At 41.6% G+C, this 15,227-nt stretch overlaps 1 protein-coding gene across 3 annotated transcripts in view; it reads left to right on the plus strand.

The window, feature by feature from the left end:
- The window catches only part of LOC134369306 (sodium/glucose cotransporter 1), a 76,605-nt gene extending 62,991 nt beyond the window's left edge, over positions 1 to 13,614 (plus strand). Inside the window, exons 11-16 of one of the 3 annotated variants that reach the window (XM_063085670.1) lie at positions 2,476 to 2,626; positions 4,717 to 4,885; positions 7,983 to 8,198; positions 9,987 to 10,092; positions 12,169 to 12,177; positions 13,400 to 13,614. In XM_063085670.1, the coding sequence (XP_062941740.1) occupies positions 2,476 to 2,626; positions 4,717 to 4,885; positions 7,983 to 8,198; positions 9,987 to 10,092; positions 12,169 to 12,177; positions 13,400 to 13,614 (866 nt within the window). Of the gene's footprint in view, positions 1 to 2,475; positions 2,627 to 4,716; positions 4,886 to 7,982; positions 8,199 to 9,986; positions 10,093 to 12,168; positions 12,178 to 13,388 lie in introns of all 3 variants that reach the window. The other 2 variants (XM_063085668.1, XM_063085669.1) reach the window with 2 other exon arrangements.
- Positions 13,615 to 15,227: the final 1,613 nt, after the last annotated feature.

Raw genomic sequence — 15,227 nt, forward strand, 5'->3', positions numbered from 1 at the left:
TTTCTTTCTTTTTTGTCTGTCTGGGTTATTTTGAAAAGACCATCTTCATGATCAGAAATTCTTTCTTCTGTTTGCTCTAACCTGGTGCTTAAACTCTCTCTCTCAATCTTTAATATTGTTGAATGAATCCTTCAGTTCCAGGAGTTCTGTTACATTCTTTTTTAAGGTATCAATCTCTTTCTAAATTTCCTCCTTCATATCCTGGGTAGTTTTTCTCATTTCATTGTTTTGTCTAACTTATTCTTCTTGTATCTCATTGAGTTTCCTTAATACTGTTATTCGGAATTCCTTTTCAGTCATTTTGAGGGTTTCCTTCTCTATGGAGTCTGGTACTTGAGAATTATTGTATTCTTTGGTGGTGTCATATTTTCCTGTTTTCTCATATTTCTAGTATCTCTACATTGATGTCTGCTTATCTGGTAGAGCAGTTTCTTCTTTAATTACTCTGGAGTGGACTTTGGGAAGAGAGACTACATCCTGTAGATGTGTTTTACATTGACCGTTGAGTAGGATGTTTTAGTATTGGCTCTGGATACATGCAGTAGTCTCGTCCCTGTGTGAATACTTTGGCCATATTCAGTGTTGGAGTTTCATCTGAGTGCCTCTGTGTTCTATTGATTCCTTGCTGAGGTTCTAACCTGTGTTAGGTTACTGAAGATGAGGGTAAGCTCTTGAGTTCTTGAGAAAAACGCCTGAGTTCCCTGTTACTCTTTGGCTGGGGTGGGTGACCTTGGGCAGGCTTGTTGGCATCCAGCTAGCATCCCATGACCCTGATGGGTGCACAGGGGTGTACTGGAGCTCCTCAGGTTGAATGGGTAACCATGGTGGGGTTTCTCTTTGCTTTTTCCTACAGGAAAAGGTTACTCCTTGGTCCTTGCTTCCCCTGGTTGGGCGATGGGTTGGTGGTGATTGGGAATTTTATTTCTTACTCTTTTTGGGTACCTTGGATTTCTGTATTCTCAGGGGGTTCCACGTGTGTCTCTCCCTGGATCAAGGCAGTCTCGTGGGTTGCACATGTACCTCTCACCCCTAGGTGTGCTACCAAGTGTGGCAGCATAATTCACCCTGTGGGTTGGCCACTGGTCATGGGTCTGCACTTGCTCACCTCTTTCCCCAGCTCCACTGGTGACTCTCCTTGTGTCAGTGCAGTCAAGTAGTTGGTGGGCTGCCTGCATGGCAGCCGTAGCTGCTTCTATGGTATTAAGCCACACTTTCAGTGATAGTGGCTGTGGCAGTGGTTTCAGGAGACCACCTGTGTGGAACTGGTATCTGTGGCAGCAGCTTCTTAGGTCCTATATGCTCTTGCTGTCTGTTGGCATGACTGTCTGTGGCTCTATCAATTGTTTATCTGTTTTGCTTATTATTAATCAGTTGATGAACATATATGTTGGTTGTATGTTTTGGCTTTATAAATAATGTTGCTATGAACTTTCATGTATGAGTTTTTGTGAAAACATATGTGGAATTGATGGGCCATATCGTAACTCTATGTTTAATTATATTTGAAGATCTGCCAGACCATTTTCCACAGTGGCTGTACCATTTTACATTCCTGCCAACAATGGATGAGAGTTCCTATTTCCCCACATCTCCACTCACACTTGTTATTTTCTGTCTCTTATTATTTTTATTATAGTCTTCCTGTGGGTGCAAAGTAGTATCTCATGTGGTGTTGATTGGAATTTCTCCAATGTCAAGCATTTTTTCATGTCATTATTGGCCATTTGTATATCTTTGGAGAGGTGTCCATTCAGATCCTTTGTCGTTTTTAATTTTTAATTTTTTCAGTTTTACTATTGAGCTGTAGGAGTTCTTTATATGTTCTGTATACAAGACCCTTCTCAGATATATTATTTGCCCACTATTTTCTCTCATTTTGTGCTTGTCTTTTCATTTTCTTGAGAACCTCATCTTTTTCTTTAAAACTTTTTTATTGAAACATAATTGATTATAAATATTTGTGGGGTACAGAGTTGAATATTAATACCTGGATACAACATGTAAGCTCAAATCAGGATAATTAGTATATTAGGCATTGCAAAATGTAATCATTCTTTGTGACCCTTTACCCACTTCTCATTACCCCCTCTTTCCCCTTTCCCATCTCTAGTAACCACAGTTCTGAGAACCTCATCTTTTGAATCTTAGTTTAAATCTCTTTCTGTTACATCATGGATCTTTTGGGTGAGAGACCTTATAAAAGTCCCCTCAGATGGAAACACACCACCATCACCACCCAATTGCAGAGTATTTATCTCTTATATATAATGTCTTTAGCTCTTTGCTGGCTGCTATAGGCTTATAGTATAATTTAAAGCCACAGCCCATTTCTTAAAATGTCTAGTCTTTCTGGAGAGATAAATTGGATAACATGGCTTGGTTTCAGGAGGCAAACAAACCTTGAGTCCTCATTATTTCCAAGCACGAAAGAGCTGAGGTGCGGTGTGTGCTATTCAGAACCTTCTTCTCTTCCAGGACTGCGGGGCCTGATGCTGTCGGTCATGATGGCCTCTCTCATGAGCTCCTTGACCTCCATCTTCAACAGTGCCAGCACCCTCTTTACCATGGACATCTACACCAAGATCCGGAAAAGGGCATCTGAGAAAGAGCTCATGATTGTAGGAAGGTAAATATAGCTTCCTCCTGCCATGTACCAAGCTTTCTTGAATGATCAGAGAGGTTCCATTTGTGCTACCCCTCAAGCTTAGAAGAATTGGCAGATGCCTTAGTAGAATGGGAATAACTTTTGTAGCTAGTTATATTTGCCCTTCAGTGGCATTTAACTTTAAATTAGAGATCATCAAACAATGGCCCTCTGGAGTTAAAAGGGACATAAGAGATCATCTAATCTCTCAGGCTATCAACAAGCAAAATGAGGCTCATCCTACGTAAACCCAGATAGTTTGGACAATGACAGAGCCAGGACTGGAATCTTCAGCTCACTAAGTCCTTGTCTGAGTCCCTTTATACTCTCCATGTTGTCCTTCTCAGCCCTTCACACTCACCATCTTTGAGGCCCAAATGCCTCTGATGCCTCAACCTGTAATACAACATTTTTCAGAACCACTGTAAAAGGTCAAATGAGGTTGTATTTGTGAACATGCTCCATAAAGTGTAAAACATCAAGCTATGTGCATATTTCTTATTGCCAATGGTCTAAAAGACACAACAGGATACGGAAAGCATCAAAGCATTGATACATGGATCAGTTGTGCTTGTTCTCATGCTCATCCATGGAGCAGATGCTCTGGATAGAGGATAACAGAAGCTCTGCTATGTCTATCCATGGGGCTAAGGCAGGTCACACCTCCTCAGGGCAGGTGGAACAAGTCCCTGAGATGTCAGTCAAGGGAAAGTTTCCCAGTAAATGCAGGAGGGGTCTGGGCTGCTACCTCATAAGTCTCATCAGCAAGATCAGGGTAAAGGAAGAGAAGGAAAAGTGGCTGGCAACTTTCAGGTGTCAAGAGACCTGGCACCTAAGGGAGATCTGACCAGGCAAGAGTCTATACTACTCTGTGCCATAGGAAGCCACCTGTTATCTTGGCTGATTTTTCCTTAGAAAGGCACTGATGTTTCCTGTTGTTCATATGGCTCATATGCAAAATGGGAAAGCAAACCATTTTGTGGCTTTGCTCAGGTCTAGATCCCATGGTCCTAAGACTATGTTGCGGCTTACATTTTTTGTGCATTCCTTAACTACTACCCTAAGGCTTGTCCCAGCCCTGGACAAACTCATAGTGACATGAAAAAATTCCAGACTCTGCTATGGAGACTGTAAGAGCAATCAGGGGCTCAGATAAGGGAGAGATGAACATGGCGTGATGTATCTGGGGGAGGCTGCTGGGGTAGGGAGAACCTGACCTGATTCCAAAATGGGGGTAGGATTTGGGTAAGTGGGGGCCAGTGGGAAAGGCATTCCAGAGGTAGAAATACTGAGTGAAAACATCGCTTTGTGAAGGTCTGTTTAAGACTCTTTTTGCCTTAAATGCAGGTAAGGAAATAATGGTTTTCTTTCTAATTAAATCAAGAGCACAAGTAAGAAGAGTTTGTAAGGGAATCTCCAATCTTTTCAGGACTTGAAATGAAGCTCAAGAGGAGGAAGGAGAGCTGGAAATACCTAGTAGTGGCCCTTCTTATTCAGGCTATTCCTTTATGAACTCTACTTGGCTAGTGTTTTTAACTTTGTTATAAAGAAGAGGAAAAAGAGGAGGAGAAGGAGGAGAAGAAAATAATAATAATAATTACTGTTTACTGAGTGCCTGTTGTTTGCAAGGTGTTTTAATATCACTATCCCTTATTCCAGCCTTGCAAGGTTGGTCATAGTCGCAGTATACAGATGGAGAACTTGAAACTCAGGTTAAGCAATGTGTTGTATGTCACAGAGAGAGAATAAGAATTTGAATCCAGGACTGCCTGGCTCCAAAATCCATACCCTTATTCCTATACTCTATTGCCTCTTCAAGTGGGATTCTCTTATGGTGGTGACTGGGCCTAGGTCACTATTGAAAGTCAAGTGCATTTCACTTACTCATAGGCACAGATAACTTTTCTATAGGCAGAATATGGAAGACAAAAGCCTCAAGAATAAATTTGCTAATTCTTTTTCCTAGCGGTGTTCATATTTGCTGGTGGTGTTTATAAATATGATACCTGGTGATATATCTTTATTCATATAGCGTTATTTATTGACACTCTGTTGTGGGGCTTTGATTTCAGGTTGTTCATCCTGGTGCTGATTGGCATCAGTATCGCCTGGGTGCCTGTTGTGCAGTCAGCACAAAGTGGTCAGCTCTTTGATTACATCCAGTCCATCACCAGTTACTTGGGACCACCCATTGCAGCTGTCTTCCTGCTTGCTATTTTCTGCAAAAGAGTCAATGAGCAAGTAGGTATCATTCTGGCATGTCCAGAAAAGCCAATCTGGCACAGAAGTTCCTACCTGGGTTTGTATATTCTCTGTGGAAAGGATTCTCTTTCCTAGAGATCTTAATCAGAAATAGATGTGCTGCTAAAGGTTTATATGGGAAAGCTTCAAGAGGCAGAAGGACCACGGAGCTCTCTGAGAGCTGAAATGAACTCCTTGGGAGTTGGTACTAGGTCCACATTCCCTCCAACTCCCCTGTCCTCCTTGCTACAGGCTCCCACAAAATGTTGTACATTTTCTATTGAATCTTGGTGATTTTGACCTGACTGTATGGCATCCCCTGGGAAGTTTGTGGCCTCTGGCTGAGTAGCTGCAGGGGAAATTCTAACATAAATTTCAGCAGTGGCTCTGCCATGCACTTGGCTTTCCAGCCAGCAGTTTTCAGGGCCCAGTGAAGGACAAATTCCTGGTGCTCAAGCAGTTTATACGTAGAACAATGTAAAGCACATAACAAATGAGGGATAAAATGAAACATGTAATATAAGTAGGAAGGGATTCAAGAAAAGCTATATCAGCATGGGCTAAAACAGTCAGGGAAGGCTCTGGGGAGGAGGTGGAGCTGGAAGGATTTGAAGCTGGAGAGGCAAGAGATGGCATTCAAGGCAGAGAGAACAGTACTTTTAGCCAAAAGTAGAAGGATAGGGGTGAGGGTGAAGGACTTATAAGGAATCCCACCTGGCACGAGAGGGAGTTTATGAATGTGAATAATGGAAAGGCAGGTCAAGGTTAGATTGAGAATGGCCCCTTTGAAAGCCAGGGTAAAGAATTTAGATCAACAGTGGTACACTATTGCAGATTTTAAAGTACAATGAAAACGATGACTTCAGATATGCTATAAAACTGAGGTGTTGCTTTGCTGTCTCTGTATCCAACCATCTACCTGCCTGGGAGGGTTGGGGAGGTAAGGAGGTGCTGACCATGTGGCTAATTGTCTGTAACAGTATAGACAATGACACATTTTTGATTGGAGACACTCCCTTTCTCCCAATGGGACAGAAACGGATGTACATCAGGGAAATACCTCACTTGAGTAACCCCATTTTGAAGTGCATAAATTACCATATGTGCCTCTCTTCCTTTAGGAAGATAGTCCACATTTTCTGGTGACACAATACCAGGTGTGCATATAAACACCTTTGAGAGATCAGAATTAAATCTGCAAGTCATCTTGATAGGCTAGAGAAATAGACACATATCGTGGGATAAATCTCAGTAGGGATTAGCAGAAAGCTGGCTTATTGGGAGATTTCTAAAATATAAGTTAAGAAAGTGTATCCAAAGCTCATCTGGGTATTGCAGCAGGCCACAGGCAGATTCAGTTCAGCAATGGAACAGGGCTTTCAAAAGATAAGCCTTAGAATTGAGATAGACTGTAGAGGTTCTCAACTAGGGGTGATTTTGCCCACCCCCCCTCTGAGGGGAGAGTTGGGAATGTATGGAAACATCTTTGATTATTGTCTACTATTATCTATTATCTACTATTATCTAGTGGGTAGAGGCCATGAATGCTTGTCAACACCCTACAGTGCATAAGACAGCACCCCCAAAGAATTATCCAAATGTCATAGTGCTGAGGTTGAGAAAGCCTTGGCTAGAGTTTCCAGGCAATAGCTGATAAAGATTGTAAGGTGATCCTCAGGACTGGTCAGGTACTGTGTTTGCTGAAGGGTGGTGACTCCAAGTTTTGAGGAAAATGACAAAGGCTACCAGAATTCTCAAGAGCCTCTTGAGAATAAAGCCTAAAAGAACAGAAAGAGGTTAATTGTCAAAAGATAGGGAAAGCCTTAGCAAGTTTTATCAATACTACTTACACAAACTGAAACCAACAAAATTTTTTTGGAGTGAACTAGTGTATAGGATAAATGGGGAATGTATTTTTTCTTTTTCCTTATTCATTTATTCATCTAGCAGACACTTCCAGATGACAGACATAGGGTGAGGCATTAGCAACAAAAAGTGGATGAAACCTGGTTCCTACCAGGGGCAAGCTCCCAGTTCAGATGAGGAGACCGAGAAATGAATGAGTGATTACATAGCAGTGGGGTTGGTGCTTTGACCACAGCAAGGAGGGTGTGCACCCATTGCTGTCTAGCTTGTTCTGTTTAAGTTAGAACAAGGTTACCAGGAAAGGAGAGTTTGTACTCTCTAAGACAGAGAGAATGACCTGTACAAAAACCCAGGGACATGAATACATGTAACATGTTTAAAAAATGGCTGGTAGTTTGGCACAGTTGAAATATAAAGTACAGGGGTGCCAATGGCTAGCAAAGGCATTGGTCAATACTTGACAAAATCAGGAAGGCTCCTTTGGGCTACCCTTCTGAGAGTGTACTCTGCTTTGTCACTGGCCCTCTTAAACTGTGGCCTCCAGGCTCAGACCTGGTCCTCTAGGTGAGAACTGACCAAAGGGAAAAAAAAACTTTGAAAAATTGTTCCATAATGTTTCTAATCTCTTAAAGGCTTCCATATTTCTAACATGCAAACCCAAAAGTTAATGTAAAAATACATAGTATAAGTTTATGTTCTCAAACTAAAAGTAGTGGCTTTGGATCTATAAAGGGGGCTGAAGAAGGAAGTATTATTTATATTTTGATGGAAAAATTTCTTTCTCTTCTATCCCTCAAAGACCCAATTTCTTTTTCCATGTCTTCAAGGAATGCAAATTACTTCAAAAGTAATTACTTTACATCTGAATGTACCTGAATCTGGAGACTGGTGGTGACAATAGCTGTGAGCAGGGAGGTTCACATTATTTTTCAAGTAAAAGGGAATTTTTGGAATTAGGCTTCAAGTTGATGTTCTATACTAGTTATTAGATACTTTACCCCATTATATTATGAATCCTTGTTTTAGAATCCAGGTGAAATCATGTCACTGTAACATGATAGATAGACCCACTGAACGCCTGACATCACATCCCTAGCCAGTGCTCTGGCTTCAGATGGCCTGGAGCTACTATCTCTCTCACCTTTATTCCTTTGCTTCTGTCCCAGGAAAGGTAGAATGTCCAACCGTTTTGTGGGCTCTGCATTAGTTAACCCAGGATTTTCTTTCACAGGGAGCTTTTTGGGGACTGATCCTAGGATTTCTGATTGGAATTTCCCGTATGATTACTGAATTTGCTTATGGAACTGGCAGCTGTGTGGAGCCTAGTAAATGTCCCACGATTATTTGTGGAGTGCATTACTTGTACTTTGCCATCATCCTCTTTGTCATTTCTGTCATCACCATTGTGGTTGTCTCCCTCTTCACCAAGCCCATTCCAGATGTGCATGTGAGTATCCTTTTGGGAGACCTGTCTTGCCCTTACTTCATGTTCATGATGCAACACTCTTGGTTGGCCTCAGTTCAGTTACACATCTCACACTCACATGACCAAAATAGTCTATACTTGCATTGATTTTGTGTAGAAGAATACAGGACAGAAAACACATTGTGCCTTCGTGGCAGTATTGAGCAATTGTCTTCAGCAGGAGTCCTCACAGAAGTCCACACTTCAGTCCAGGGGCTATTCTCTGGACCTTGCTCCCGAAGTGACAGCTCCGGTGCAAGAGAATAAGATGGCATGGGTAGCTTAGAAGCCCATGTCCCAAATAGGAACTGTTATTTTTTGTAATAGTCCCTTGGCCAAAACTCCCAGGGGTCCCAGCAAGGGATATGCCTAGTTACAAAAATCACTATACTCAGGGAAACCTAAAGTATAGTTTACCTCTTGATTTTTTTCCAGTTAGGCCACCAAACAGTTGCTTATAGAATTCAAGACATTTCAGACAATATCAAAGTCCAATTGATTCAAAACTTCAAAAATTGCCATTACTCTTCTTTAGCTCTAAATTCCCCCCATTGATTTAGAGTTCATTCATAGCCCTCCCAATGCAGATAAAGATTACCAGTTATGGGCTATATTTACCATAAGCAATGTAGTCTGGTAACCCAACACAGATGACAGTCCGCCTTTTCCAGGTTTCCAAGGGAACAGAGCTAGAAAGTTAACCCACTGTCATATTTATCCATAGAGAAAGGGGAAGGATTTTGTTAATACTTTGCTCACGCATACACAAATACAAGGGCCTATGGAATCTCTGAGACCTTCAACCTCATTGCCAAATTTTCGAGAGCTGTGACAAACTTTAATGTCAAACAAAGACTGCTTTGGTAGCAGCAGAACCAACATCACCACCATCGTGTGTATTGGTTAGGTCTGTCACAGGCTTTCTTTGTGTTGTATCAATTTCTTCCTCATGTCTCAGTCTATGAAAGTTTTGCAGCCCCAGACACATTTAGCTCTGTGCTTCCTCTTGAAGTAGAGAAAGCAAGATAGTCACCAAAGGTTATGGTTGGGATGAGCACATTGCATTGATTTTCAGACTTCAAGTTTCTGTTTCACATTCTAGACTATGTCAATAGAAACTCTGTTTCCAACTCTATCCTAGTCTATTAAGTTTATGGATTCTTGTCCCTGTAATATGACATAGTACAGAAATCTGATCTTGCATTGCTCTTCTGGGCAAATGGCTGTCTAGTCTTGTTAGTACCAGTGCTAAAGGCAACAAATTCATTTGGCACATGTAAAAAGAGTTTATTCATTCAACAAATGTTTCTATATTTGAGGAGTCTCTTAGCATCTGAATGTACAGTCATGCATCACTTAATGACAGGAATACATTCTGAGAAATTCGTTGTTAGGCAATTTCATTGTTGTGTGAACATCATAGATTGTACTTACACAAACCTAGATGGTATAGCCTACTACATACCTCCAATTCTATTATAATCTTATGGGACCACCAGTGTATACGTGGTCTGTCATTGACTGAAACATTTTTACCCAATTGAAACATTGTTACCCAATGTTGGGGAGCACGACTGTACATACATCATAAGGGCTAGTGTATAAGTGTGTACGATTTACATCTAAGTTCCCAACGTACTTAAAGAAAATGCTATGTTTTTGTTGGTACTGAGAGGACACATTTCTTGATGCATAGTTCTTTGTTCTCCCAACTTCTTGGCCTAAGACTCTATTTGGATCTTTCTGATCACCTGTCTGCTTCCTCCACAGCTCTACCGTCTGTGCTGGAGCCTGCGTAACAGCAAAGAGGAGCGTATTGACCTGGATGCAGAACAGGAGTATATCCAAGAAGCGCCAAAGGAAACCATTGAAATAGGTGATGTATAACTCAGAACCTATTCCCAAACCATAAAAATTACTCCTACAACAGCAAGACAACTCTCCTGAAGCCTTTACTAAATGCCTTTGTCAAAGCTCAGCTCTCTCCTCTACAGAGGAGTGGAGATGAGATGGATGAATGGGTTTTGAGAAGTTCACTCTGAGGCCTGCTCAAGGAGAGGAGGGAGGTGCAGAATCATCCCAGCTCCTTCATCCCTCAGATTTTACTGTGCTCAGTGAGTAAATCTCAGTGAGAAATTTGCCACTCTGCCTTGATTTGAGGCATGGTCAGGGACAAGAGAAGAGTCAGAGCTCTTATGACACAGCCTGTGAACTGGGAGCAGATGGAAATAAGGCTATGGTCAGTTCTAGGGACATCAGGGAGGATGGGATACAGGGTTGTGGGGTCCTATGTCTTACTGGCTTACTATTTCAAATTTAGAAAATCAAATTTCTCTGGAATCCTGGTGAGATGATTCTTACTGAGTACCCAGAGACTTATCCTTTAAGTCAATGCTTTCTTCAGTTTCAATTTTGCAACTTTTCCTTCCTACATGGGAGAGGCACATACATGTAGGATGATTGTGGAGGTGTGCGGCATGCAGAGGTGGGGAACTCAAGGTCATGTGTGTTTTACTTGGCTCTGGGCTGAGGTCTCATCACTCCATCTAAAGGAGAGCACACTTGATACAACAAACAAACAGAAAGGACATGGTTGGGGGGAGGGGGGAGGGAGAAGGGAGGGAGGTTTTGGTGATGGGGAGCATTAATCAGCTACAATGTATATCGACAAAATAAAATTAAAAAAAAAAAAAAAGGAAGTTAAAAAAAAATAAATAAATTAAAAAAAAAAAAATAAAGGAGAGCACAGATGCAGCAGAACAAATCTGGAATCTGGCCATCAGGAACATCATAGAATCCTAGCTCTGGAAAGGGCCCTAGAGATTATTTGGTATTATCACGTGATTTTACAGACACGAGAGGGAGAAGCGTTGAGAAGCATTGCCTGTGATCCCAGCTCTGGTATAATCTGCTCTTGATCTCTAAGGACCTTTCAGTCCTGAAACCTGTGACTTTTTGCAAGTACCGTGTCAGAGGGAGCATGGAGCCACAGGCAGCTGACCATGGTGCTGAAAACAGGCATGTTTTCTTGCTTCCCCGGAGCAGATAGGCATGAACATACCCCGTACTTCTACTACCTCCCAAAATGTCTCCACGTTGAGTGAGAATATCATAAACTTTAAAGGAACATGGGTGAGAAGTATTGAGTTGAGTGGTTTTAATGTGGAAGAAGAGATTATTTTTGCACCAGAGGGCAGACAAGACTGATGGGTGGGAAGAAGTCATGCAATTTTAACTCAGAGTAAGAAGTCAGGACAGTGCAGAGATAGATTGTGGGATTTGGAATCAGAAAAATCTGGCATTGAATCCTGACTTCTCTACTTAGTACCCTGGGCAAATAATTCCAATTTTCTAAAGTTCAGGTTTCTCGTGTAAAAGTATTCTAAATGATAGCCCACACCTCATGGCACAGTTGGAAACATAGAATGAGATAATGTTCCACTATCAGAATTGGCTATAATTATCACCATTATGATTGCTTTGAAGGAAGAGTTTTCTAGCTGAGTTGTTCTGGAAAGGGATGGGCAGCAAGTGTGCATCTATCAGGGATGCTACAGAGAGGACTCCCACACTGGCTAGAGAATTGGCTTGGTGACCACCGAGGTTCATGGCAGCACTAGTATTCTGTTGTTTCTTGATGAACTCATAGTAAAATCAGACTGAACACCCTATTTTGTTAAAACTTATTAAATAAACTAAGCTCTCTTGAGGGCTTCTACAGACCATGGGTGTCACACTATTCCCTGAGAAACAGCAGCACAAGCAAGCCTTGTAGCTGCATCATAACCATCACCATCATCAGCACCATCATGATTGATAATGATATGATAATAATATGTTTTAATTATAAATACGTTATTCTAGTTTGGTGTTTTATTTTAGCACTACATCATCCTTTTAAGGAAGATAATGCAAATATAATTCTTCCAACTTTACAGACAAGGAAAATGAGACATAGAGAGTTCCACAAGGCTAATCAATTTTTTATTGACCCCGATAATCATGCATTTCTCTCTTGAGCTGGTCAGTGAGCCCAACTCCTTGCTCCTTTTTATCCATTCTACTCTTTTGGTGGAGTGAATCAGAAGGGGGGGGTCTCTATTATGTGTGTGAGAGAAAAAAGAGAGAGAATGGAAGGAGACTAGCACTTCCTGATATCTGCTATGTGCTAAGTACTCTCTCAATGAATCATTAATCTCTCATTAAATCTTCATTAATAAAATGAAGAAGGTATTATTTATCCAATTTTACAGATGCCTGAAGATCAGAGGGGTGAATTAACAAGGCCATAAAGCTAGGTCTTGGTCTTAGTTCTGACTCATGTATGCAACTTGATCACTAAGGTTCATTCCAGTTCTAAAATTCTGTGTCTTTTTAAAGAAAAAATTCTGTGACTCACAAAAATGAGAAAGTGCAGAGCAGTGGTCTCTGGCCATGGTTCCATGGTGTTGAAAACACAGTGGGCTCACGTCTCGTGAGTGGCAGAGCTGGAATTTGAAACTAGGTCTGTCTACCTCCAGTGCCACACCTGGGCTCAGAGGAGGGAATCAGTTTCCTTGAAAAGCATCCGCTTTGAGTGTCAGGACCAGTTGGATGATTTGATTCAGCAGTGTTTGTATGCAAAATCAGATCTTAAGCCCTGGAAATGTTGATCACCGCTGCCCTTCATCAGGAGCTTTTCAGACCAGTCCCTACCACCTTTCTGGGTCTGTGGTGAAGCCTTAGAATTGACAGATGTAGTCAATGCACTCCTAAGTCATGCCAGCCTCATTGCTTTCCAGTGATGTAGCAAACAGATATGAGTATATGTGTTTCAGAGGTGGGTTTTCCATGTTCTTCATATGTCACAATATTCCCCAGCCCACTGTTAACATTTCTCTCTCATAAAACAATATTTGATCTGACTGTTCTAAATCAAAATGCATTTGTATTGGGACTAAGAGAGATAAAACTTAGGCTAGCTGATCATAAGGATGTAGAATCCATCTAGTAACGTTGGCTTGTAATTAATTAAGTTCATTTGAACATCTGTACCATTTCTATTCCTGAAAACAAGAAAGTTGGGAAATTTCTGCAGAATGGCGGATGCTGCATTGTATGGAATCTCCCCTGGAGAAACTTTTTCTATGCCATCCTACTTCTGTATCCAATAATCCTTTTATGCCTTTCCCCTGACACAGAAGTTCCCGAGGAGGAAAAAGGGTGCTTCAGGAGGGCCTGTGACCTATTTTGTGGGCTGGACCAGCAGAAGGGACCCAAGATGACTAAGGAAGAGGAGGCAGCCATGAAGCTGAAGCTGACGGACACCTCTGAGAAGCCTCTGTGGAGGACAGTAGTAAACATTAATGGCATCATCCTGCTGGCTGTGGCTGTCTTCTGCCATGCATATTTTGCCTGAGTCCTGCCTCCTGCTGCAGACTCGCTGAGGCTGGAATCTTTACTTCCTTTAATCCCATTCTGTGGTGTTGAGGGAAAACCAGTCAGTTGTAAATTTTGCCCGGTCGGATAAATGTGTACATGTGTAATTGTAGGCTAGCTGGAGGAAAACTCATTACTTTGCTCTTAACTTATGTATTTGAAGCCACCATGACATAGTCATCTGTACGTAGCAGAGCTGTGGAAGGAAAGTCCGCTCAGTCACACTCAAAGGCGGACCAGGAAACAGAAGCCCCGTGATGTCTGATGCAAGTCTGTCTCAGACAGATTCAGCATGTCAAGGTTGTTTGTCATCCTTGAATACAATTTTAAGAATTTTGGCCTCCCTGGTTCCTGCTACTTTCCCTGCCTGACTTCTTCCTCATATTTTTGAAAAAGAAAACTTTCCCTCATCATATCCTTGTCAAGTTTTTCCTGGCACAAGAAAAATCAATCTGATAAACTGATGCACACATGAAAGCTAAGGATGGGAGATTGACGGGGTCCTTGTCCTGGGCATTTGCTCTTTGAAGTGGGATCCTAAGGATGGCAGGACTTACCCAAAAGGGAGGGACCCAGGCACCAACCTCATTATCTGGGGAAGCAGATAATCTTGAGTCCCGGGGATTTTCTGACCTTCTTAAAAATGTCCATTGTGAGTTCCCCGTGTTCGGGATTTCACTCATTTGGGCATTTACTGTGACTAGAATATTTGAGCCACTCGGCAATGTTTGTTAACTCAGTGAATCATATGGACGTTTATTTATAAATTATTGCTTTATTTTCTATGTAAGGCTGGCCCTTAGTTAATCTTTTCCTGTGGCCGCACAAAGTAGACCCTCTGGTGACTATAATGAATTGGAATGCGTTTGCCAGAGGCCACTTTGTCTTACAGTGCTGATGTTGACATATGGGCTTAGAAGTTGACACTGTGTCATATGTTAGAGCAAATGCCCCTGCTGGGGGCATCTGCCATCTCAAAGCAGCTGTGTCCTCCCAAAACATTGAAATAATTAGCCAGAGCTCTCCCTCCCTGTGAGTTCGGGTGACTACAGCACTTCTTTTTTCAGGAGTTTCGATCGGTGATCATCTGGTGGTCATCAGTTGACAAGGGTAAGGGCAGGTGGTCTCAATTCCAGGTGCTAGTGCTCAACATTTCTCACTGAAAGGAGTATATCTCTTGTTGAACTGGTTTCCTAGGGGGAAATTATTTTAATTTAATTTACATTTAATGAATTAAGTCAATTTTAAAATTCCACCTGTGAAATCTCAATCATATTGTAACATAATCCCATTGAAGTTAAGAAAAAGTCATGATGTTAGTATTAACTGATTTTAGGCTAGTTTAGAAAAGAGCTGGGGGAAGTTCCTGGGTATAACAATGATTCAACAGGTAAAGGCATGGCTTTTTCTTATGGAAAGAAGAAAACACAGAGAGCACTATTTGAAGTGCCTTCTCATTCCCATTAAGCTAGAGAAGAGGGAAAAGTGGAGAACTTCTCATGAATAGTATTGCTCAGAGCACTCAGTTTTCTGTGGAGTTTGTGGTGTGTTTTGAGCTTTGAGAGGATAAAGGGAGAGGATCAAAAACTGGTG

Source organism: Cynocephalus volans, chromosome 2, assembly GCF_027409185.1.
Source record: "Cynocephalus volans isolate mCynVol1 chromosome 2, mCynVol1.pri, whole genome shotgun sequence".
Taxonomy (NCBI): domain Eukaryota; kingdom Metazoa; phylum Chordata; class Mammalia; order Dermoptera; family Cynocephalidae; genus Cynocephalus; species Cynocephalus volans.